The 24823-nt window shown below is 33.5% G+C and overlaps 4 protein-coding genes across 5 annotated transcripts in view; 2 read left to right on the forward strand and 2 right to left on the reverse strand.

Moving 5' to 3' along the window:
• Positions 1-2458: 2458 nt before the first annotated feature.
• On the reverse strand, positions 2459-4955 carry LOC119835941 (pro-resilin-like). Its single transcript, XM_038361075.1, has 5 exons — positions 4927-4955; positions 3211-4071; positions 2953-3094; positions 2738-2872; positions 2459-2575 (listed from the first exon to the last, which is right to left on the reverse strand). The coding sequence occupies exons 1-5, from the start codon at positions 4953-4955 to the stop codon at positions 2459-2461; spliced, it is 1284 nt and encodes a 427-aa protein (XP_038217003.1).
• Positions 4956-9333: 4378 nt separating this feature from the next.
• On the reverse strand, positions 9334-11406 carry LOC119835942 (pro-resilin-like). Its single transcript, XM_038361076.1, has 6 exons — positions 11395-11406; positions 11029-11081; positions 10068-10925; positions 9810-9951; positions 9595-9729; positions 9334-9450 (listed from the first exon to the last, which is right to left on the reverse strand). The coding sequence occupies exons 1-6, from the start codon at positions 11404-11406 to the stop codon at positions 9334-9336; spliced, it is 1317 nt and encodes a 438-aa protein (XP_038217004.1).
• Positions 11407-17163: 5757 nt separating this feature from the next.
• Positions 17164-18264, forward strand: LOC119836072. Its single transcript, XM_038361285.1, has one exon. It carries the CDS (start codon positions 17174-17176, stop codon positions 18086-18088), a length of 915 nt encoding a protein of 304 aa, XP_038217213.1. The 5' UTR covers positions 17164-17173; the 3' UTR covers positions 18089-18264.
• Positions 18265-18973: 709 nt separating this feature from the next.
• LOC119836061 (lysophosphatidylserine lipase ABHD12-like) overlaps positions 18974-24823 on the forward strand; it is an 11686-nt gene continuing 5836 nt past the window's right edge. The window contains exons 1-7 of one of the 2 annotated variants that reach the window (XM_038361274.1): positions 18974-19149; positions 19326-19370; positions 19996-20114; positions 20400-20513; positions 22202-22342; positions 22915-23007; positions 24342-24479. In XM_038361274.1, coding sequence (XP_038217202.1) covers positions 19330-19370; positions 19996-20114; positions 20400-20513; positions 22202-22342; positions 22915-23007; positions 24342-24479 — 646 coding nt within the window. In that variant the 5' untranslated portion in view covers positions 18974-19149; positions 19326-19329. The remainder of the gene's footprint in view (positions 19150-19325; positions 19371-19995; positions 20115-20399; positions 20514-22201; positions 22343-22914; positions 23008-24341; positions 24480-24823) is intronic. The other variant, XM_038361275.1, reaches the window with a different exon arrangement.

Genomic DNA, 24823 nt, shown 5'->3' on the forward strand with positions numbered 1-24823 from the left:
AACCTTCGTTATGTATTGGATAATAGAAGTATAGATAGCATAGAAAATCAATTAAATTACCATGCAATGGTTTAATTTCAGAGGATTTATACAAACTCTAACCACCAACCTTTTGAATACGAAATTCAAAAAGTACCCATGTAAACTTTATTCATGAAATACTTTTTATTTAGCTGTAGTTGCGTCCGTTGCTGAAGAAGCTGTCACTGAGTCTCAAGATCAAGCAACAACTGTAGAAGCTGTTGCCCCAATACTCATCATTGAGCCAGCCAGTGAGATCGAAACTGTTACTAATGCTGAATTGGAAGTTACTTCTGAGACTGCTGAAGCATCTACCAGTTCTAATGCTCAAGATTCCGACGGTTCAGCTAATTCCATTCAGAGTGTTAGTCAAGAATTCATTGTGAATAGTGAAACAGAGACTCCAGTAACTGAAGCCAGCAGCTTTCCCATCATTGAAGTTGATTCTGTCCAAGAAGTAAAAAAATTGGAACAAGTTGTTGAAGCAGAGGTACAGAAACTAGAACAGGTGGTAGCGGAGGTACAAGAGGTTCAACAGGAGGTGAACAATGTCGAACAGTCAGCACAAAATATACCTGATGCTCTAGCCTACTTAGAGAACGGAATTAAACAGGTAAAAATATACGAAGACTCAAATCAAAGAAATATAACAAGGCTTACTAATTAAAAATAAATTAATCATTAAATTTTAACTTTTAGGTGGAATTAGCACAAGTTCAAGTCGATGCAGCCATTTTGGAGAACTCTGGGTAAATAATATATTTCTTGAAAATTTCTCTCTACCTTTATAATTTCCAGTTTTTGTTATTTTGTCCTTCTACCTATCCTATATTTTTTCTTTTTATTATGATTTTGATAATGTTAACTGACTCACTATTTAATTCAATAGATCTCTAGAACAAGCACCCGAAGGTTTTCTTGAATACGGACCTCCTGGCTTCAGGGAATACGGCCCACCTAAAGAAGATTTAGCCAAAGCATCCGCTGAGGTAATTAACTTTACTTCTAACACTAATTTATGGACTCTTCCGTTATTTCATATGCCATAAATAAATGGTATCATAGTATGGCTTCGTATACTACAAAGGAAATGGTATTGTAATTAGTCCAAAGAAATTATATTTATTTAATAGAAGTTACATTTTTCTGCGCATTTCGGATAATGTATAATAATTTCTGTTAATTTCAGCTCCCCCAAGCAGACTCATTTGTAAGCACCAATGAAGCAAGGAGACGTCGTTTTTCTCCCAAATTCAGGTAAAAGATTATAATGATTCAAATAAATCGTCTTATTTCAACACATGACGATGATATTTTTAGAACAGATTTACCAATTCTTGTAGAAATTAATAATTTTGTCTCTTGTTTCCAGGCCCGCAAGGATTCACTAAGAAACAAACAACGATAGCATCACTTGAGAACTTTGAATTCAAACATGTATAATGTAAAATTTATCTATAAATAAATTTATTGGCAAATAATATTATTTCTTCTTTCATTCAATGCATTTACCTAGTTTAAACATTTAATAGCCAAACATAACATGACATCCAATGCTTCATTAACCGAAAGTAATTACGTTCTTTTTAATTTAAGAATTTGAATCTTTTCGATATTTTCGAAATAATTATGAAAATGTTCCAAGTATTATATTTTTAAAATCCCCGAATTCTCTTAATAAATGGTATTTATTAGGTAGGTACATATGTTATAAGTAAACAATTATTTTAACAAAGTACAAACTTTTGATAAAAATGCTTTCAAATTTAAAACGGACTACCTCATCACATCTCGTCTTAAACCACAAATTTTATTGTGTTTCTATTAGTCCATTTTTTATTTTAAGTTCAATAAATGTATTTAAATGTAATTGTGTAGGCGTGAGCAAATTGTCTTTTATTAAATAATATTGTAATTATACCATTGTAGCAGACCATTAAAAGTAAACAAATTCAGTCATTTAAATTTTCCTTATATTCATTAAGTATTGTTATCTTATCTTATACCTTTAAACGAGCAATTCTTGTATATATATATATAATTGGAATCTCGGAATTGGCTCCAACGATTTTCATAAAATTTAGTATATAGGGGGTTTCGGGGGCGATAATTCGATCTAGCTAGGATTTTTTTTTAGGAAATGTCATATTCGTGTTTTATTCGTGTTTTTTCCTGACATCTATTGGTGAATAAAAATACTATTTTGCTTCGTAGATAGCTGGACAACTGAAATAACACATAGGCACTTTTTATACCGATATTCGTACGGGATACGGACTTACGCGGTTTCAACCGCGGGTCACAGCTAGTTATAATATAATTGGAATACATTGATATTACAAAAACATAGAAATCCAAAAATAAACAACCAGTATATATTGAAACGTCATTATATTCTGAGTGAAATAATTTTCATTTTAGTAATAAGTGTATTATTCTAATAGGGACCAGATCTGGCGAGGTCAGCCGCGTTGTCATCATAGCCCTTGCTCTCAGCTGGCTCCACTGAGATCCTGGGCTTGAAGCCACGCTCGTCCGCTTCATATTCTACCACCTAGAAAATATAAATTATATTAAACTCTGTCATGATTGTAACACCAGGTGCTAAGAAGAACAATGAATTTATTTAATTTAATTTGGAGTAAAATGGAATAGATTTTTTTTTTCCTCGACCCCAATGAGCCCTTTTCATTCTTGGAGTAATTTGCCTCATTACCTGTTTTGATCCATCAGGCAAAACCACGAAATAGGAGCCTTCAGCTTTGTTCTCTTGCCTCGTCTCCGTGTGTCCAAAGTCACTCCCACTTTCCAAGTCGTTTACTTTGTACCCGAAATCGTAGTTCGCTGGCTCCTGTTATATAAAACACGTCTAATTGAACAACTCTTCAGATTAATAATTACACAAATAAGGTGGAGTGGTTTTAAACAAACCTGGTTTAACAATTCATCAAGAGCATTTCGTGCATAGTCATAGCCTTGGGAAGAAAGAATTGAAGTCAGGTCTGGAACTCCGTACTGGTCAGAAGGCATCGCATCACGCGCTGGCGCAACATACTTGGAAGATGGAGGGGACCTTACAATTAAAAACATAAGGTAAATTATGAACCAACAATGAAAGCAAAAACTCAAGTAGAGCTTTTCCTTATATTCCTTAGATATTAAAGTAAAATTTCAAACATATTTTCTTACCTAGCAGACTCATAAGATGAAACAAATGCATTGCTGTTTAAACTACCGCTAGGTGTCCCGTATTCAGTGCTCAATGATCTTTCATTGGGAACTCCGTATGTTTCAGAGGGGCTATTTTCGTAAGAAGATGCTTTAAAACTATTGCTTGGCGCTCCGTATTGACTGGACAAAGATCTGGCAGGAGCACCATATGTGTCCGAAATTTTGTGGCTTTGAGATCGAGCATTGAATGAATTGTACTTTGAAGAAGCCGCATAGTTAGAGCGGGGAGCGCCATATGTTTGGGAAACAGATGAACGGAAGCTTGGAGACTTATTGGAGCCAAAGCTTCTCTGAGGTGCACCATATTGTTCAGAAGGAATATCTAGAGATCTTTGCAGCGGAGCACCGTAAGAATCAGAAGGTATGGCTGGCACTGAAATAGTATCAGACAAACTTCTCAAAGCAGGAACGCCATATTCCTGAGACAGCTCTTCCACGTTCTTGTTTATTATTCTAGCTTCAGGAGCACCGTATCCTTGGGATGACTGTTGGGCGTTTCTAGCAATTAATTGGGAATTGTAGCCTTGGGAACGTGCAGTTGGTATGTACTGACGAGAAACGTCGCGTGCAGCGTCCAGTATACCGCGAGCCGTAGGCGCACCATAACTCTGTGACGGCGTGGCCCTTTCTTTCGGTGGTCCATATTTCTGGGAAAGTCGTGTGTTTGAATATGTCTCGGCGGACCGTAATCCGGGAACACCATACTCTTCAGATGGCTTTGAGTATTCTTGATTAAAGGAGCGAGATCCAAAAGCTGGAGTTCCATATTGCGTTGGCAACGAACGTTGACCTGGGTGTTCGGCATGTGTGTATGAATCCCTGCAAAATATAGAAAGACAATTGGAAATAAGGATATTACAAACGATAAAGCTTAGGCATTAGAATACACATGGGTACATTTAAAAATTTATAAAGTAACATACCCCACTGGAGGTTCGGCCAAAACACAGGTAATCACGCTAATTGCAATCAATACCTGCAAACCAAGAAAATATATAATAATTACTTAACAAGATTTTGTATTGGATGCATAGAACAATGCCTTAACTGATGACGAAAAAATTAATTTTGACAATTTTTGTTTGACCAGCACTGACCACCTTCTTAGTGTGGTGATTAGGTTAAAGATCCTGATAGGGCATATAAACCGAATCACTTATTGAAAATCAATGTGTGAAACAAATAGGTAGATAATATTTATTTCACCACGGGCTTCCCTACATCAAAATAACATAATATGATACATTACACAATTACGCACTTTCATTTTCGTCTCGTTTATTTTCCACTCAGGTTTATATTCTTGATTTTAAATTAATAGAGCTATTGTGGACTTAATTTTAATCTTATTTTGCTTCATATATTGTTAGTATTGGCCAATTCTTCGACCTACTCTTAAGGGTATTGGAAGATTCACAAGTCAATACTTGAATGGTATCACACTACACTAGCCAACTATTTATAATATTCTGTATTTGACAATACCATCCTACCACCAACATTAAGCATTATCTTTATATGGCATTTTAAGCTTTATTCGCTTGCAATAGAGTAGCATGTACGTTGACTATTGTAATAATCACCATTAGAATAGACAACACTCGCTCTTGATTCGGGCCTTCATTATGCACGACTTGTGTGATTTATTTTTACAAATCTTTACAATAAGATAACCTGAATCTTGAACACTTGCTGCAGGTCATCTAGAAATTCACTATCAGAACCTGAAGGTACTTCAAATAAATTTTGACAAATAAGTATTTTGGAATGCGATGTATATGGATGGCAAAATTGAGGACAATGTTTTATTAACGAATTCTTATAATTAATAAAGTATTAAACCAAAAACATTAAGTGATAAGTATACATCATTATAATTTTATCGTACTCCTGAAGCTCTGGGGTTTGCTTTCTACCATCGGCTTTTTGAATTTCGACTTTTAACTATTATTGACTACATGGGCGAAGACGCGGGCGAAGTCTTCTAGAATATGAAGGAATTTAATCTTAAAACGAATAAAATTACGTAGAAACGTATTGGAAGAAGCTATGCTAAGGCACACAATAAAGTATACAAACAAGGTTTGATCATTGAAAGTTCCAAGCGTACTTTACGTAATAGAGATCTGAAAATATCTAATATTTAATTAAATTCGTTTTAAATCTAATATCCTATTCCTAATGTTTTGGAGATACTGTTGCAATTTTTAATTTATTTCTGTTTAGGCAATAAGACCGCCTTAAGTTCTATGTGTGCCTTTTTGTGTATGTGATGGTATATAGTATTACAATAGAGCATTTAAATCACACTAATGTTATAAATGCGAAAGTTTTTTTGTTTGGATGTTTCTCCGTCAATCATGCTTAATCTACTGAACGGATTTTGATGAAATTTAGTATAGAAACAGGGTATGAGCTGACTTGGGTGATAGGATACTTTTGATAAATGTTCTCTTGGAATAACTAAATCGTTTTTGAATGTCCTAATTTCATGTGGGCAACGCCGCGGGCGGAAGCTCATAATTTAATAAAATTAAAATCTTGTATGTGTGTAGATACTACTCAAAACTTAAAACCGTTCGAAGTGCCTGTTGACTGATGCACTATAGTTAAAAATAATTTTAATTGATTTTTGCAGTCAAATGTTATTTGACCGGCAAAGTAAGTTTTAAAACCTTTAGTCTTACTTAATAAGTGGGCTATCTAGCATTGAAATAATTTTTCAAATCGGACCAGTTGTTCCTGAGATTTTAAGAACAAACAAACCCACTCTTCAGCTTTACAATATTAGTATAGATACTGCAATCGTCCCCCGTAAAGTGTATATTATATAGAAAAGTGTATTGTTTAATACACTTTTCTTTTGAGTGTTGAAAAGGGCCCACTGAAAACCGGTGCTGCGATGTATCTACAATGAAAATGAAATTATATGAAATTAATTTATTTGTCCAATTAGTTGTTACACAATAATTCATACATGAAAACAGTGCTTACGCTACCAAGTTTTTTCTTTAAATTGGCATGGATTACTTAAAGTATAAAATTACAGTGGAGCCCAAATTAGCAATATACTTGTATCTTGGTACCCTGAGTTGCGCTCTGTAGCTTTATTCCTTAATCATCTATGTTATGGACAACTAGCTGCGCGCCCTGCTGCGCCACACGGTTTCACCCACATAAGTCCATATCTCGTTACAATATATTGCCTATATGTTATTCCATTTGTCCAGCTATCTACGTACCAAATTTCTATGCAATCGGTTTAGTAGTTTTTGAATGAGAGAGCAACAAACACACACACACATCCTTATAAACTTTCGCATTTATAAAATTAGTAAGACTAGGATCTTACTATATCCTAGGATATAGTAAGATTGTCAGATGAACATTCACTTTAAATGTTATGGTCAAATGAAAATAATATCAAAACAATTATGTATTTTAGAGAAGAAAAAAAAAATGAGATAAAACTTAACTTCTGCTTTACAGAATATCACCGTGTAAACTCCACATCACATGTATCGATGTAAAAACGTTATTTTTTCTTTATATTTAACTTATGCCTGAAACTTATCTGTAAACTTGATGTGTGACATGTCATTAAAATAAACGTCTTTACTGTCTTACTTTCTTTCTATATATTAATTTTACTTTAACAATCAATAATTAATTAACAGTCGACTGTAAATGAAGTAATGACACAGGACATACCTAAACGGGAAACTCTATAGTTCAAACTTCAAAGCATGTGCGGTGGACCACAGATATAAATTACTGTATTTTAAGTACCTATAGGCACATTCTATATCAGTTGGTATACGAGGAAAAAATACCGGGGACTCAAAAATTATTATGAACTTTTTGACAAATCCATCCGTGCGGAGTCGTGAAGTTAGTTAATTATATAATTGTATTTAGAATTATTCGTGAAGTGGACGATAAAAATACACATAATTTTGATAAGGAATTCGACTCAATCCTCAGTTATAAATGTTATTTTACATAATGATAAAAATATGCTACGGTACTAAACACGAAACTTTTCACATTTGAAAATGATCACTCCATACATTATGCAGAATATAAGGCAGCTACAACAAATGCCGTTGATAAAAATGGTTGCCTGTAAAGTCGGTTTTGCGGGCGAAGATTTTACGTGACAACGTCATTTTCTCGGTAGAATATTTATTGATATGAATATTATTAAATTGCACAATAGGAACAAGGAATTAAATGAAAATAACAATTGCACAAATTTTAACTATAGAAAATATATTTTGTTTACTAAAAAGACAGAGACAGAGACACTAGCACTCGCTTATTCAATGCGCCTAATTCTCTAGTGCTGCGCGCGCGGCGGACCGATCATAGTTCGGTGACTCATCGTAACGTTACCGGGCGTTACACTTTTTCATAAGTGCCTCCGAGCCGCAACCTAATTTAAGATGTTGTCACGTCAAAACGAACTTCAGAGTCGTTTAAAGACTTTTCTACTCATTGTGAAATAATAGCGAATAGTTGCTGTACTGTGATAGTATTTAAACTGTAATTATATCATTATAAAATTGCATTTAAACTAATTTAAAGCGCGATCTTGTAATGTTTTTTGTCCATGTTGAATGTGTGTTTGACAGGTGTATGATAGTTTTTTACTTATCAAGTCTTTTCACATGATAGATACAGGGAGTTGTAAGAATAATATTTTATCCGACAATTAGTTCCGGCCGCTATATTCGACGGATTGTCATCAAACCCTGATAAGAACTGCCTCAAGAAAATTAACTTTAAAATGAAAAAACTCAATCGAAATCGGTCCATTCGTTTGAGAGCTACAATTCCACATACCGACACACACAGACAGACATTGACATCAATCTCACAACCTCTTTTTGCGTCGGTGGAGGCAAAAAAATAAAAAGAGAATTATGTTCCCCGAACCAGCAGCGGATGTCAGGTCCAATTCCTTCCGTGTTCCTTGTACAATGTTAGAGTATGTAAAGGTAAGTGTAGCATTAGTGTGGCGAGCTGCAGATGCAAGTTGGTGGATTGAGCATTGACTGAGCAGTTATCATTGTACAAGTTTTCAGCCTGGAAGAAATAATTGACAACATTTGCGCCTGAATTTGGATTAATTTTTATAATAAGGGAAATATATCATTTGCTGTATATTTCCAAAGAGTCCAAGTTAGGACAAAGTTTTTATTTTATTTCCACCTAATGATTTAAAAATGCATGTTCCTAGCTATTTGCTCTGGCTTCGCCTGTGACACATAATATATAGCTTATATCACTCAGAAAAGATGCAGCTTTCTATACTGAAAGAATTATTGAAATCGGCCCAGTATTTTTTTGTGTGAATACAAACATACATAAAAAAACACAAATTTTCCTCTTTTAATATCAATTTCGATAAGTTATAGTCTCACGTCGCAGGTTATACAACATTTAGTTCTTTTCGTATTTTAGCACACAATAATTTTATAGTGCAGAGTAAATTCAAAATTAAACCAATACTCTCTCATATTGAGACATTATAAAGTTCATATAAAGTTAGATAATGGGTTTGATAAATGAGTACTCATAAATTGTATAAATAAAAATTCAATAAACATTTAAAACGTTTAATGGCACTATTCTTCGAACTACATCACTAGCTTAGCTTAGCGATCATTTTTTTTTACATTTTTTATTGCCAGTAATAAATAATTAGAGTATTTTACAAACATGTCCGTCGATCACAATTCCATTCAATGCTTGAAGCATTTAACAAATTACAGTTTCAAACTTTTTATATAATTATAGGTTTGGTAATTTACAAAAGTTTAGGATATTTCGAGTCGGTAACATTTAAAATAACATTAATTGAATGAGTATCACGCATACTTATTGTAACAAGAAAACAAAATACAAAAAGCTGTTGAACTGATTAATAAATAAAATGAGCCGAAAGTTTTAGTGCTATTGCAATTGACAATTGACATACAATATTGAATTTCACCAGCTTTTTTATGATTGATCGAAATCATTTAGAGACTGCAATTGATTCAAAATAATATATTTCATTGATAGCCGTGTTCTTCATTAATAGGGACCAGATCTGGCGAGGTCAGCCGCGTTGTCATCATAGCCCTTGCTCTCAGCTGGCTCCACTGAGATCCTGGGCTTGAAGCCACGCTCGTCCGCTTCATATTCTACCACCTGAAAATATAATAAATTATATAAATGGTGCTAAGAAGAACAATGAATTTATTTAATTTAATTTTGAGTAAACTGGAATATATCTAATCTTTTTCCTCGACCCCAACGAGCCCTTTTTATTCTTGGAGTAATTTGCCTCATTACCTGTTTTGATCCATCAGGCAAAACCACAAAGTATGAGCCTTCAGCTTTGTTCTCTTGCCTCGTCTCCGTGTGTCCAAAGTCACTCCCACTTTCCAAGTCGTTTACTTTGTACCCGAAATCGTAGTTTGCTGGCTCCTGTTATATAAAACACGTCTAATTGAACAACTCTTCAGATTAATAATTACACAAATAAGGTGGAGTGGTTTTAAACAGACCTGGTTTAACAATTCATCAAGAGCATTTCGTGCATAGTCATAGCCTTGGGAAGAAAGAATTGAAGTCAGGTCTGGAACTCCGTACTGGTCAGAAGGCATCGCATCACGCGCTGGCGCACCATATTTGGGAGATGGAGAGGACCTTACAATTAAAAACATAAGGTAAATTATGAACCAACAATGAAAGCAAAAACTCAAGTAGAGCTTTTCCTTATATTCCTTAGATATTAAAGTAAAATTTAAAATATATTTTCTTACCTAGCAGACTCATAAGATGAAACAAATGCATTGGTGTTGAAACTACCGCTAGGTGCTCCGTATTCAGTGCTCAATGATCTTTCATTGGGAACTCCGTATGTTTCAGAGGGGCTATTTTCGTAAGAAGATGCTTTAAAACTATTGCTTGGCGCTCCGTATTGACTGGACAAAGATCTGGCAGGAGCACCATATGTGTCCGAAATTTTGTGGCTTTGAGATCGAGCATTGAATGAATTGTATTTTGAAGAAGCCGCATAGTTAGAGCGGGGAGCGCCATATGTTTGGGAAACAGATGAACGGAAGCTTGGAGACTTATTGCCAAAGCTTCTCTGAGGTGCACCATATTGCTCAGAAGGAATATCTAGAGATCTTTGCAGCGGAGCACCGTAAGAATCAGAAGGTATGGCTGGCACTGAAAAAGTATCAGACAAACTTCTCAAAGCAGGAACGCCATATTCCTGAGACAGCTCTTCGACGTTCTTGTTTATTATTCTAGCTTCAGGAGCACCGTATCCTTGGGATGACTGTTGGGCGTTTCTAGCAATTAATTGGGAATTGTAGCCTTGGGAACGTGCAGCTGGTATGTACTGACGAGAAACGTCGCGTGCAGCGTCCAGTATACCGCGAGCCGTAGGCGCACCATAACTCTGTGACGGTGTGGTCCTTTCTTTCGGTGCTCCATATTTCTGGGAAAGTCGTGTGCTTGAATATGTCTGGGCGGACCGTAATCCGGGAACACCATACTCTTCAGATGGCGGTGAGTATTCTTGATTAAAGGAGCGAGATCCAAAAGCTGGAGTTCCATATTGCGTTGGCAACGAACGTTGACCTGGGTGATCGGCATGTGAATATGTATCTCTGCAAAATGTAATTTTTGTTAAATTTTGTATAAATACTTCAATAGATTTATTATTGCAAAATACATGTGATATCTTCATCAAATACTTTCAAAATAACGTACCCCACAGGAGGTTCAGCCATCACGCAGGCAACCATGCTAACAGTAAGGAATACCTGAAAAATAGGGTATAAAATTTCCTTAGTTTAGCTTATGTACAAGTTACACGATATTTTGATTTATAGTTTAAAAAATATACTTTAAAATTACTTTTTTATGTGTTGGGACTCGAACTCGTTACAAGCGCGAACCAATGAAAATGATATACGAAGAAATATGCAGTTTTAATAAATATTCGTACTTTATTTAATATAATTTCAGATGGTATAATAATTCTATGCAGAAGGTATGTAGTAGCCCTATAAGGAACCGTGTTAGTTTTTTTTTTAAGATTTATCTATTTATATTAATACTAATTATATTACTCACTTTAATAAACATTTTGACTGCTGTCAACCTAAAAAAAAAAATAAACGAAGAATCGATCTTCTTATTTCAAATCAAGAATAAAAAGAATAAACTGATTTTGAGTTTTCTTTTGTGTATTAATTACTACTTGAAGATTCACAAGCCAATATCCGAATGGTATCACCACCAAACTAACCGAGTATTTATACGTATTACTACTTGAATCTACCATTCTACCACCAACATACTGTACGGAAATAGTTAACTCAATTTGACATCTAACCCTTGGACTTAAAGTACAAAATGTTTTATATGTTTTCGAAGATGGTCACAATAGACTACACTTGCTCCAAATCAATTGTTAAATGAAATCGAGTGTTAACTCTAGATTGGTATTGCATATTGTTATTTGGACCTTCAGTGGGCACGACATACGCGGTCTTTAATTTAACACCAAATCTCAATTTAACACTGATATTATTATATGCTTTTGGAATAGAGTTCATTCAAACATGATTGTCAACCGATCTCAAAAAAGGCGGAGGTTCCTTATTCGACTGCATTTTTTAAATTTATTATTTTTAAAATTGGTCTTGTCCTGACAAATTGAAGATGGTTCTGTTTGTTAAAAAGATTTAAGTTTTCGTCTGTTCTTTAATCCTACACTAATTTTCTAAACTGCACCGATTTTGACGATAATGTGATTAATAATATATGCCATAAGAAGTAAATAAGACATTTTTTTAAGTTGAGGGTTTTCTATAAGTAAATACAAACGGACTAAGCACATGCGGCGCACAGGCGGCCCTCATCTTTTCTATAAAATACTGACCATGGCATGCAGTAAACCTCTATCTATAATTCTGGTCCAAAGGAGACAAGATAGAAGGAGAAATTTTGCACCGGAATATATATTTAATCCATGCGGTCGAAGTTGCGGACAACAGCTAGTCTCAAAAACTTTTTATTTATTTTCAAATTTCTTTCACCAGTAGAAAAATGATTACTCTCTAGTATTATAGCCCGCGCAGTACTTAGTCTAGGGACTAGTCAAATATAATTACCAGCTAGAGAGGCCTTTGTTTTGACATATTGTAAAATCAATTTAGTAAGCTTTAACAAGTTACCTAACAACTTCACTTAAGCTTACTTGTTGTAGTAAGTTGACTAAGCTTGCTATACTTAAATTGGAAGGATTAAGTTTGTTCCCATGAATGCTAAGTATGTTACTTCAAATTCTAAAACATGAATTGTGCATATCTAACTTAAATCGTTTTGTAATTGATTGTCAGTAGGCCCGAACAAAACGGCTGGACCCATTCTGATGAAGTTGGATGTGCCACGGGAAAGATTTATAATATGTACTTTTAAGTGAAGATAGTATCTTAGTAATATATTATTTGTGATGAAGACAAGACATGCTTTGATGATAATCAATATGAAAACATTTATTTATATTTCCTTTGACAAAAGAGAAGCTTTATATTTACAAACAGTTATTTTAAATAACGAACATAGCAATTAACGTTTTCATATTATCAATTCATATTGGGAATAATTGGCGCGCAATAAAAGAAAGAAAATACCAGTTTGTTCAATATATTAATCATCAATTCAAACAATCAATTTAATAATTACGCAGACAAAAATACAATTGAGAATCTGTTTTTTTTTTTTTTGTTTTATATTATTTTTCATTATCATAGATCATGGATTGACCAGCATTTTTGTCATAAGAATCTAATCATTCTAATAAAATAAATACAAAGAACTTATTGGACTGTTTATTAGAACGAGTTGATCTCAGAAAGTACTGGTTAATTTTTTTTTTGTTACGTTTTGAAATATGCTGCAAAAATGTGAAAAACTTCCTTTGGAAGCAGAATTATTTGAATTCAAGTCACTACAGATTATGAGGAGGCCAATATCCTTTTCCTTACCCTTCCCAGTCCTTTCCTTTATTCCTATCGTCAATCCTTTCTTAATCCCTTCCCAAAAAGACGGCAATCCATTTGTAGAGGCGTAAGTAATAATAATTGTATTTGTAAGGTCTCCAATGGACCTTATGCCTCTCCAAATGTTCATGGGCGGTGGTAGCGCTTACCATCAGGCGTACCACCAAAAAAATAATAAAGTTCAAAGATGGCTTGAGTCAAACATTAAAAGAAATGTGTATGCTTTTCCGTATTGTTTAAACATTTTTAAGGCTCAGCACGATTTCTTCACACAAATTAGGTACAAGGACGCCATCTTGCGGACAAAGAATGATACATCACGATCACCATTGTCAAGTGAATCACATTGCATGTAACGATTGATCCCATCAAATAAACGATTATAGACTTCTATTCACGGATAATCGAATTCGAAAACTAGACTATATTTGTATGTGTTTGTTGTTTTTATCAAACTGGTCCGCCCTCAGCTTCGCCCACGTAGTCAAGAATAAAGTAGATACGAAATTTCTTCCAATTCGATTCAGCGTTTGTGTTGAATCAATGTATGGTTACTCTATAAACGATTTTTGTTTATTTTTATTTTATATATTTATAATATTACTAAAGAGATATTTTTGTTTTAATTCAGATGTAAAGTTCTCAATTAATATATATTTCATATATAGAAGAAACTGTCATATTTCAGTCAAGTATATTATTGCAGTCTTAATGCGTATTTAATTGAAGCATATTGCTTCCCTAAAAAGAAAATATCTAATGATTTTATGTAATATCATGTAATTTTATTTTTAAAAACAATGCGAAAAAAGGGCGGGAAATGTGTTTTTTTTTTACGTTGCTCCGGTTTTAAAGTATGAATAAGAAACAGTTTATGAGAGCCGACAGATAACAAATTCATCTTTAAGTATAATTATTAGTACAGTATTCGTCAGTTGTAATTACATGCAATTGATACAACGTGATGTCAATATCCAAATTCATTTCTTTAATTAAATTTCTACAATTATATATATATATATATATATATATATATATATATAATTATAGATTGGTTTGGTAAGGACCAGTATGACATTGTCACAGATAATATAATACTATGGCATGTATCGTATGGTATGATATGGTATGTTATCTGTGGTAAGGATAGAAAATAATACCATCTGCCGGCTTCGCTTTGGTTGACCAGGAAAAGAAATAAAATATTACTTTAACTTACTTAATGAACCTATAGGTACTTCGCCTACATTATTTGTTAAATATAGATGGATATTTCAAATAGCAAACATAATATAATTAAACTCGATCGAATAGATTCCGAGTCAATCGTAACAAATAAACAAAAAAATCAATCTTTCCTGTTTATAAGATTGAATCTAGACCATGACCTCCTTATCTAAAACATATTTTGATCTTGACTAGACAGTTCAAGAGGTCTGTAAGTGTTGTTGGCTATAATAGTGTTTCCATTATTTTCTATTATTTCCAGTATTATATAAAAACTAAGTGTTCTAATGAAATAAAGACACTAGACAGTATTGAAACTATAGTTAGATATATCTAGTCAAGTATCCGTGTTTCATAAGAAATCTTTTTAAAGGGTTAAAGGTTAAGGTTTAATAGAAAACAACTGTCGTATTTTTGTTCTGTTTGGATTTTTATTGACAATTTAATATCATCCAGTATTTTTAAAGCACGACACGTATCTACGCTTCAACAAAAAAAAAAAAACTAAAAAAGATAATGTAACTGCACATATAAAGAATAACCACAGATAATAAAATACTGTACTAGGTCAAAACATAACATATTCTGCATTACAGCGCGGCGTCTTTATGCAAAATTTCCCGACTCAAAAAAAAAACTTTAACTCCATGACGCGCGCTAAGCACGCGTTCTATTTGACAAACCTATTAATCCATTGTGAAACTTTTAATTGTTAACAATACAACTTTTAATTTTTAATTCCTTTTTACAAGTTTTCATCAATAACACAATATAAAAACACAATATCATAGAGTTCAACATCAACCCCAAAATAAAATAATTAAGGAACACAACAGTATATTTACTTGGACACCATAATATAAGCAAATCTTCCGAAAACAAATACAAATTTATGATTAAGCACAAAAAGAACGTAATAACCGTTAAACTGATCGCATATTTTCTTATCTTCTCCGAAACAACTTTGCACAAAATGAATAAATACAACCCCGTACCGCATAACATGAGCGGCCATCGGATCAAACAGCACATTATTAAATAAGTAATCCTTTCCTCGAAATAGCAAGTAATTACAGTATAACAAATACTTAATATAATTGGTATCAACCACGAGCATAATGTTACATTGTACAAGTCATTTTTCTTCAAATTCACCACAACCACAATAACACTATCATACATGTGCTTTATAAAGAAAATAACTAAGATTATTATAACACAGTCGGTGTACACCTGCAGCGCTAGGAGTAGGAAATTAATCAAAAACGTTCTTTTGTAATAACTTGATACTACATTGGTTAAGAGCACTAATCTTTTTAGAAATCTTGCTATACTCAATTGCAAAAGCATCTGATTCCTGTAATTCATTCGCCACAATGTCAATTTTAGATTCGCGACTATAGAAATTAAGAGAATAATTGCTGTCAGAATCACTTCAGCTATTATAAAATGTTTGAACTTTTGCAGCATCTCTACGAAGTAGAGTGGGGTTAGCGTAACATTCGTATATGTAATAGTTGCTTCCGAAGTACCGTTGTAATTATAAGTGAATGCATCAATTGAATCTGTGGTAAATACTTCAGTTGTAACTTCCATTGTATCTATACTCTTTGTCTAGATCCCTTTTTTTATTTTCACCAGTATTTTATAAAGTTCACTGCACAAAAAACTTTGGACACATTTCAGAGGCTTTCTTGGTAATAAACTTAATATTGGAGGGTTGATTGTTGCTTTTTTTTGTACATGAATTCTAACAAACAAGTGGACGAATAAACCGCGCTTATTGCCTTAGTTCAGTAGACACACTGACACCTATGAAAGTGACGAAATATAACAGGAAACGTTTGTATTATTCATATTTCATGAAATTCCGCGGTTTGCATACGTCACATTGTTAGTGGCTGTAAAAACCAGTAATTGCGTACAGTGAGTAACTAAAAAATGGGTCATGTTAGTGAATGACACATTTTGTATAGATTTTTCAATCTAAGAGGATTGTACAATTTTTTTTTTCACTGGCACTTGTACCAATGGGACAGTCTTAGTAGAACGGTCAGCGTCTCTCATATGCTTAAAAGAAAATTCGTTTCCTATTTATTATCCTTATGTGTTCAAATTCCGTGTGTTTTCCTATACTAGCTGCCCCCTGTTTCTTCCGTGTCGTTATATAATATAGCCTATACATTTATTTATGCCATGTGCGGGCAACTGAGCTGGTGGTTAGATAGTTAGATAAAACATTCGGAGAAGAGAGCTTATGCGAATGCGCTGCCCGCTTTTAAGGGGGAAGGAATTAGGAAAGCATTTACAATTTGGAAAGAAGGAATGGACTAGGAAGGGTGAGTGTCTCCGAGACTGCGTAGCCTTCTTCCATATATGGACTATCTGAAAAAAAAAACAAATATGAAAAATTCACTAGTATAACTAATTGAAAATGATATAAAAAAGAACGAAGAGCAAATTATGATAATTAGTCTGTTTTTTCTTCATCTACAACATATTACACAGGTTGAGGTCACACGATAATACATAGGAAATCACTATATTTGCAAATAATTACATTGCACGTCATTAAATTAATTATTACAGTCAGTCTGCTAAAGGAAATATGATTGAAAATGTTTAAAATACTGCCAATTTTATTGTTAACTAACAATATTATTGTAAAATGTGTTAGTGACTTAGAAATCACGATAAATGTGGCACCAAATAAAGATAAAAATAATGTGACTTACTCCGGTGTCGATGAAAAATTAATAAGTGGCACGGACATTATTCTCTTCAATATAACGAAGGAAAATTTAAAACGTGGCTGTCGCGTGGAATTTGGTCAAACTCCTGACGAAGTGTTCCTCAAAGATCCGACTGAATACCACAATTTGTACAGTAAATTTGATTGGAAGCAAGTCAATAGAGATATAAGAGTAAAGAATGTTGAAATATACGATACGATTATTGAGGATGTTGTTCTGAAATCTAGCAGTCATATAAATAACACAACAGACACTATTAAATCTAAAATTGCACTGTACGAAAGAGTTGAAAATACTGTGGTAACAAAATGGTCGAATACCGGATATCCTGGTGAATTTTCATATAATGTGAATGCTAATTTTGATGGGATACGGTTTAAAATAAAACATTCGTGGAGGAAAAACGAAATGAAATTTGTGTCTGTGAATTTTGGTGCTTCTAGACAAGGTTTTATCTATCTCCGTCCAAATCAAATATCAAGTACAGTTTTAACAGCAAAAAGAATTATAATTATTGTAAAAATTGACTTTGTAACAAGTTTGTCTGGCTGTGTAGTGGCTAATTATGGACACTTGATTGCGACATATCATTTTTGGGCACCATCTATTGATAATATTATGAAAGCAGCTAACATTAAGAATGAAATTATCACATCTGAAGTTATGGAAATTAAATGTTATACGGATCCCGTAGTAAATGTTTTTGATAAATCAACAAAAATGAAATTGCACATGGTCTCTCCGTTTCAAACTTTAAAAAGCAAATTAAACGTATTGTAATGGTTATTATATCGTATATGTTTAAGTAGCAAACTGAATTAATGGGTGGAGAATGATCTCTCCATATACTCCTGACGAAGACTAGTCAATTAACATAATATACCTACAATACTTTAGCCTGAACTTTTTTACTTATTTTATTAGCATTCGTGATTTAAAAAAACATCATGTAGTCATTTAGGTATTTGTCGTTCAACCAACGTTAAAGAAAGACGTCATAGATTATACACTGTAAATGTGTTTAGAAAGGTTGATCATTATATTGAACGAAGGGGGCAAGGGACGAAACACGAAAGTAAGACGCCTAAGCTACACATGCCCTGTTGTTAGCACGGGACATTATTCGAGTTGTCACGCTCATTATTTATGTTTTATTTGATGTAGGTGTGATCAAAAGTAAATGTGATTACATTGTAAAAAGTATACATTAAGTTTATGCTGAGAAATGTATGTAGTATGGGCTGATGATGATGATGATGATAATGACATTTTTTAGTTTCAAATTACTATTGTGAACATTAACAAAAAAAAAAAATTCTTTTAACTCATTGTTCAACTTTTATTTTTCCCCTGTTTTTGTATAAATACTTAGACTACCAGTTTCTTTTTGTATTAGTATGTATTGTGATATCCACGAGAACATTAATTAGCATGCTTTCTTTTATTTGCAGGTGAAAATAAAATACAAAATGTTTGTATATGTTTATATATTTTCATAATCAAATCCATATATCTAAATTATCATGTTTGATTTAAATAGGTACCTATATTCTATATTCATAATTAGTATCCTTATCTGTAATTGACGTCATAGATTTATTGACAATGACACATGAGAAATGACGTTTATACTTCAAACTTCAAAGTTCAAATATCCTTCAATTTTAAAGCGAAAAGTGAAGACAGACAGGTGGAATAACGGGTTTATTAAATTAACAGCATTAAATTAATAATCAAGGTTTTCTTAATTTTTTTCCGGAATACGTGTAAAGATTATTGAAAGTGCTCAACCGTTCAAGAATTTTTGAGACGGAATCAATAGAAAATCTGTGTTGAAAAATGTTAGTTTCAGCGCATCGCACATTTTTTTCCTTCTAATAAAATAGCTATAGAGTAGTTTTTTTATTCTTAAATTTTTCTAATCGTGTAGAATTAGTCAAAAAAAATAGCTGTCCTTTGAATAATCATCTCACAAGTGTCGTGTGTTATTAATTGAAATTTGTACTACTAACTATAGCAACATGCAGGGATTCCTAATGTGTGTGCCTTTATACATTATTGCGTAAGTAATTTTTGTATTAAAAGAACTCTTTACTAACCAAAATTTATATTTATATTATAGCCTGTTTATTGTCCGTAAAAATTTGTGCTTTTAATAAATTTAGTTTTATGTTTTGAGTAATAATTTAAATGTTAATTTAAAAATGATTGTACGCTTATTCTAAATGCTTAGCATTTCGTAGTGTACTCCCACATCTAGGAACTTAGTCATAGATTGTAAGATTTTACAAAATTACTAGTATACTTGATATTAGATGCAAAGTATGAATCACACCGTGATTATAAGAGATGGGCGGAACAGCATTTGCCAGGTTAGTTATATATACTAACTAACCGTGCCAGTACAAGCAATTTTTCTATAAAGCTTATGCATCATTGTTACATTAGCTCCGTCACTGAGCATCATCAAAATCCGTTCAGTAGTTTCCACATGAAAGAGTAACAAACATACATCAACAACATTGGTTATTATAATATTAACAAACTATGCCTGCCCTTTCAAAGAATTGTTTCCCTTTTGCATTTACAAGTTGTTTATAATTTATTCTTACTGTCTTCTACTAACTAAAAACAACTTATATACCTTTAAGTTTTACAGATAATTTTTGACGTTCCTTTGATTACAGGGTGTTCATATTTGGTGCCTCAATAACAGCGGGATTGTTTGTATTCCATGTGGCCGTTGTGCCTTTGATATTTAAGTACTCCAAGACATTCCAGCGTAGCTTAATTTTTGCGAATTTTGGTATGTATAATTTATTTTTTATTTATTTATTCTTCATTGTATACACAAACAATACACAATATATGATAATAATTGTAGAAATAAAAGATTTTGTATACAATTGGCGGCCTTATGGCTATAAGCCATTTCTTCTAGGCAACCGATTTTCTTATAATCAATGTTAAATACTTATCTTTTTTTTAAATTATTCTATCATTTATTTGATGTATATACTCCATTATTTTGTTCAGTATGGTCTTGTTAAGTTTCTCGTATCGTAAGCTCAGTAGATATGTTATATTTCAGCCCAATGGCCGTTCCACATAGACTACGAAGACCCAGCATCCAGCGGTATAGAGGGCGGTAGAAATATTACCATCGAGTACCAGTCGAAAGTTGATAAGTGCCCCGTTAAATTGGGTAAGCGTATTCATATGTAATGTGAAGCGTTGAAATGTTGTTAATGTAATTTTTTAAATATTGAATACAGTTTTAAAAAACTAATAAATACCACTTCTATTCTATATGCATGCCAAATTTCAGGCGGATCCGTCCAGTGGGCTGGGCTGTGCGTTCATACATCACAATGTCATTCAGTCAGTTAAATAAGTAGTCCTTTTAATTATATAAGTATTTAGAATATACAGTAAATAAGGCAGGCAACTCTTTTAACACCGCCCATGAAGCTTCACAAGGACTCGCTACTAGCCAACCGTTTGCCCGATTGTAAAGAATAAAACAATAATTTAATGTATTGTCCGGCACGAAATTAATTCGAAACTTTGAACGCATTTCTATTGATGAATATTAATGACGCTACGTTGTTTTTTGCGTCCTCGATTGCGATGTGATTTGAAAATCAAATATTATCGTACGAGAGAATAATTTTCGGTATATTATGAAATACAAGCTGATGCCTCGACTCTCCTTACTTTCTTTTCAAGCCCAAGTAGTTTTGTAGATATAAAAAGATAGGAATGATTTAAAATGGTAGATATTCATTCGAATATATAGCAATAATTGTAACATAAGTGTTACTTGTTAATAATATTTTATATTATTTGAAGTTATTTCTATGCTCTTTGATTTATCTGTGTGGTCAAAGACCCGTCAAAATAAAAACATCTCTTTCAGGAAATATGACATACCAACAAACAAGAATTGTATACAATTTTTTTTCGTACATTAAATATCCATAATAGTCATTAGTAAAAAGTGGTGTAATTTTTTAAATATTACAAACAGTCATTCCAATTTTTATATTCGTATATATTATTAACATACAGATAAATTATACAAGTGTATAATGTGGAATCGTGCGAAGGTCTATGTTAATTATTTTACGTTTATGTTTAAAAAAACTAGTTAAAAGGCACTAATCAAGTCAGTGGGTCAGTAGGCCTTGTACTGCTAAATACAGAATCGTATGGAGGTGACGATGTTATTGATATGTACTACTATTTTTTCAACCGACTTCAAAAAAGGACGAGGTTATGATTACGAGCGTATTTGTTTCAAATACTATTTAACGATTATGGATTTTTTAATACGGTCTTGTAGTTTATGAGATTAGCGCGTTCCAACAATCAAACAAACTTCTCAGCTTTATGTTATTAGTTTATGAATGGCTAGCGGTCTGCCCCGGCATCGCCCGTGGTACACTGAAACTATCTAACAATGAAAGAATTTTTTAAATCGGACGAGTAGTTCCTTAGATTAGTGCGTTCAAACAAACAGACTCTTCAGCTTTACAATATTACGTATAGATATACCGTCAGATTTGTATGGGTTCTCTTAGTGCTATGAGTTGTATCGTACACTAAAAATATAATGAATGTATTTATTTTATTTGTTTTTTACTCAATTACGATAAACACGTACAGAATAGTGGATAAGATAAACGTACGCGAAGCCTGGTCGAACAGTTAGTAATGTGTATAACGTATATATTCTATTCCTTTTTTTTTCTTATCATTTGGTACACAATAAAGTGTTTTTGTTTGTTTGTTTGTAATACCAAAATGCGTCATATTCTACTTCTTCATAAAATTGTTTATTTTTATTTTTTCGATTTACATGAATATGATGTCCGAAATTCCCCTTTCCAGGCATCTGGCACATTCTGCCGAAGAGCTGCTACGAGAAGCTGAAAGGGAATTTCGATGACAGCTCCGACAAGGAAGTGCTGAGTAGGCGCTTGGACGACGAGCTCGCTAACTCGAATCGGCCCATTATACTCTATTGTCATGGTAATTGGGGCGCAATTTGAGTTTGAGTTGAAACACCCTGTATAAGATTTTTTTGTATAGGTGATACATGTAAATATATGATAATAAAATTTCGGAGTCCCGTTTCTTCCTCGCCCTTCCCAGTCCATTCCCTCATTCAAGACGTCAATCCTTTCCTTATCCTTTAGGTACCCCTTAAAAGCGGGCAGCGTATTCGCTGAGGTAGTGCCTCTGCGACTGTTCATGATATCGATTACCATCAGGCGAACCACCTGCTCAGTTGCCCGCTATGACATGAAAAAAAAATAAAAACATAAATTAAACAACCCTATAAGATATTTGAACGAATATTTTATAATTTTTGATTATTTTTTTTATTTTAACATGTTTATTGTATTAAATTTAATTTTTGTAAATACAGCATAGGAATGCTTTATAAATGAGAGTATATCCCTTATGCACATTAAAACGAAAGAGTAGGAGGCTAGGTGTTGCTGCGCTTTGGCAAAAAGACCCGGGTTCGAATCCCGCCTCGTGATCTAGTTTCTAATATTTGCTATTTACTCATGTAACATGTTTATTGTGTTTTTCAGGCAACTCAAACTCCCGCGCAGCGTCGCACAGAATAGAATTGTACAAATTCTTTCAAAAAATGGATTTTCACACAATCGCTTTTGATTATCGAGGTGAGATATATTATGTTTTTTTATCTGCACGCGCGTTTATCGTGATTTTTTTTTTTTGTATAATTAATATGAATTTTTTATTATAGTTTTTGTTGATACCACATGAAGTGGTAATTATTGTTAATGTGGTGATTGTTTTTTTATTACATTACTAGACGCTCGTCCCGGCTCCGCTCGGCTTGACCTCGATGAAAAACGAATTAAAATAAAGCCTACTGAGTGAATATGCAGCATTCAAATGGCGAAAGAATATGTGATACCGGATTTTTATTTTAGTAATTTAGTACCTTGCTATCACATACATATGCAATGCTGAGAGAATTATTCGAATCGGTCCAGCAGTTCCAGAGTATAACGCGTTCTAACAAACAAACTCTTCAGCTTCATATTGAGTTCATATGTAAATTGTCCATTGCTCGACCTCGGAAAGTTATTTTTTGACCTTGCGATTTGGTGACCTTTTTATGTTATACTTAATGAAATTTGTGTGTATTTTAATTAAGTACATGTATGGAATTAATTATGTTTTTTAACTTACCGTATAATTAACTTTTTAACCGGCTTTGTGGAAGTTTTTACGGCCAATGGTCTTTTTTGAGTACATCATTATATTGTATAAAATACACGCTTTTTGCCGTCTGTATGTCTGTATACTTAAATCTTTAAAATTACGCAACAGATTTTGTTGTTTGTTTTAATAGATAGAGTGATTCAAGAGGAAGGTTAATATGTATACTAGCTGTTGTCCGCAGCTTCGCTCGCGCGGTCTTAATTAATTTTCATGATGCAAACTTTCATCCCCAGTTTTATCCCCTTGGGGGAAGAATTAATCAAAATCCTTTTTTAGCAGATGCCTACGTTATACATATGCTATGACTATTGCGAGAAATTTCATCTTTTCATCAGGCCGATCCGTCCAGTGGTTTGGGCTGTGCGTTGATAGTTCACTGTCAGACAGTCATCTTTGAGTTATATGCTACTTCCTACTAATATTATAAATGCGAAAGTTTGTAAGGATGTGTGTGTGTGTGTGTGTGTTTGTTGTTCTTTCACGCAAAAACTACTGAACCGATTGCAATGCAATTTGGTACGTAGATAGCTGGACAATTGAAATAACATATACACAACTTTTTATCCCGATATTCCTACGGGATACGGACTTACGCGGGTGAAACCGCGGGGCGCAGCTAGCAGCTAGTTTAAATATTTAGATATCATGTATTATTGCATCAGTGCGAAGACCGGGCGGGTCTCTAATTACTAACGAATCCAATAGAAAAATTGATTTTTTTTTTATTTCCAACCACTACAACCTTCCTGCAACTATCTTCCAGGCTACGGCGACTCCACAAACATCCAGCCGAGCGAAAGCGGCGTGGTGGAGGACTCGCTGGTGGTGTACGACTGGCTCCACACCACCATACAGACCGGCCACGGCAGGCCCGCCGTGTTCGTGTGGGGCCATTCCCTGGGTAACGCTGAGACACTCGAACTCACACTCAAACTCAAACTCATTCTCAATGTAAAACTCAAAGTCATGCCTTAAATCAAACTCATACTCAAACTGTCTCAATGTAAAAGTCAAACTCATTCTCAATGTAAAACTCAAACTCTAGCCTTAACTCAAACTCATACTCAAACTGAAACATAAACTCATAAACAAACTAAAACTCAAATTATACTCATACTCATACACATACCCTTACTCTTACTCAAACTCTTACTGAAACTCATTCTCATTGAAGAACCACTTTTAAATCGGTATAACACAGTTTTAACATCTAATGTGGTGGAATCAGGAGAGGAGAGGAGTCCC

This window comes from Zerene cesonia, chromosome 22 (genome assembly GCF_012273895.1).
Source record: "Zerene cesonia ecotype Mississippi chromosome 22, Zerene_cesonia_1.1, whole genome shotgun sequence".
Classification (NCBI taxonomy): domain Eukaryota; kingdom Metazoa; phylum Arthropoda; class Insecta; order Lepidoptera; family Pieridae; genus Zerene; species Zerene cesonia.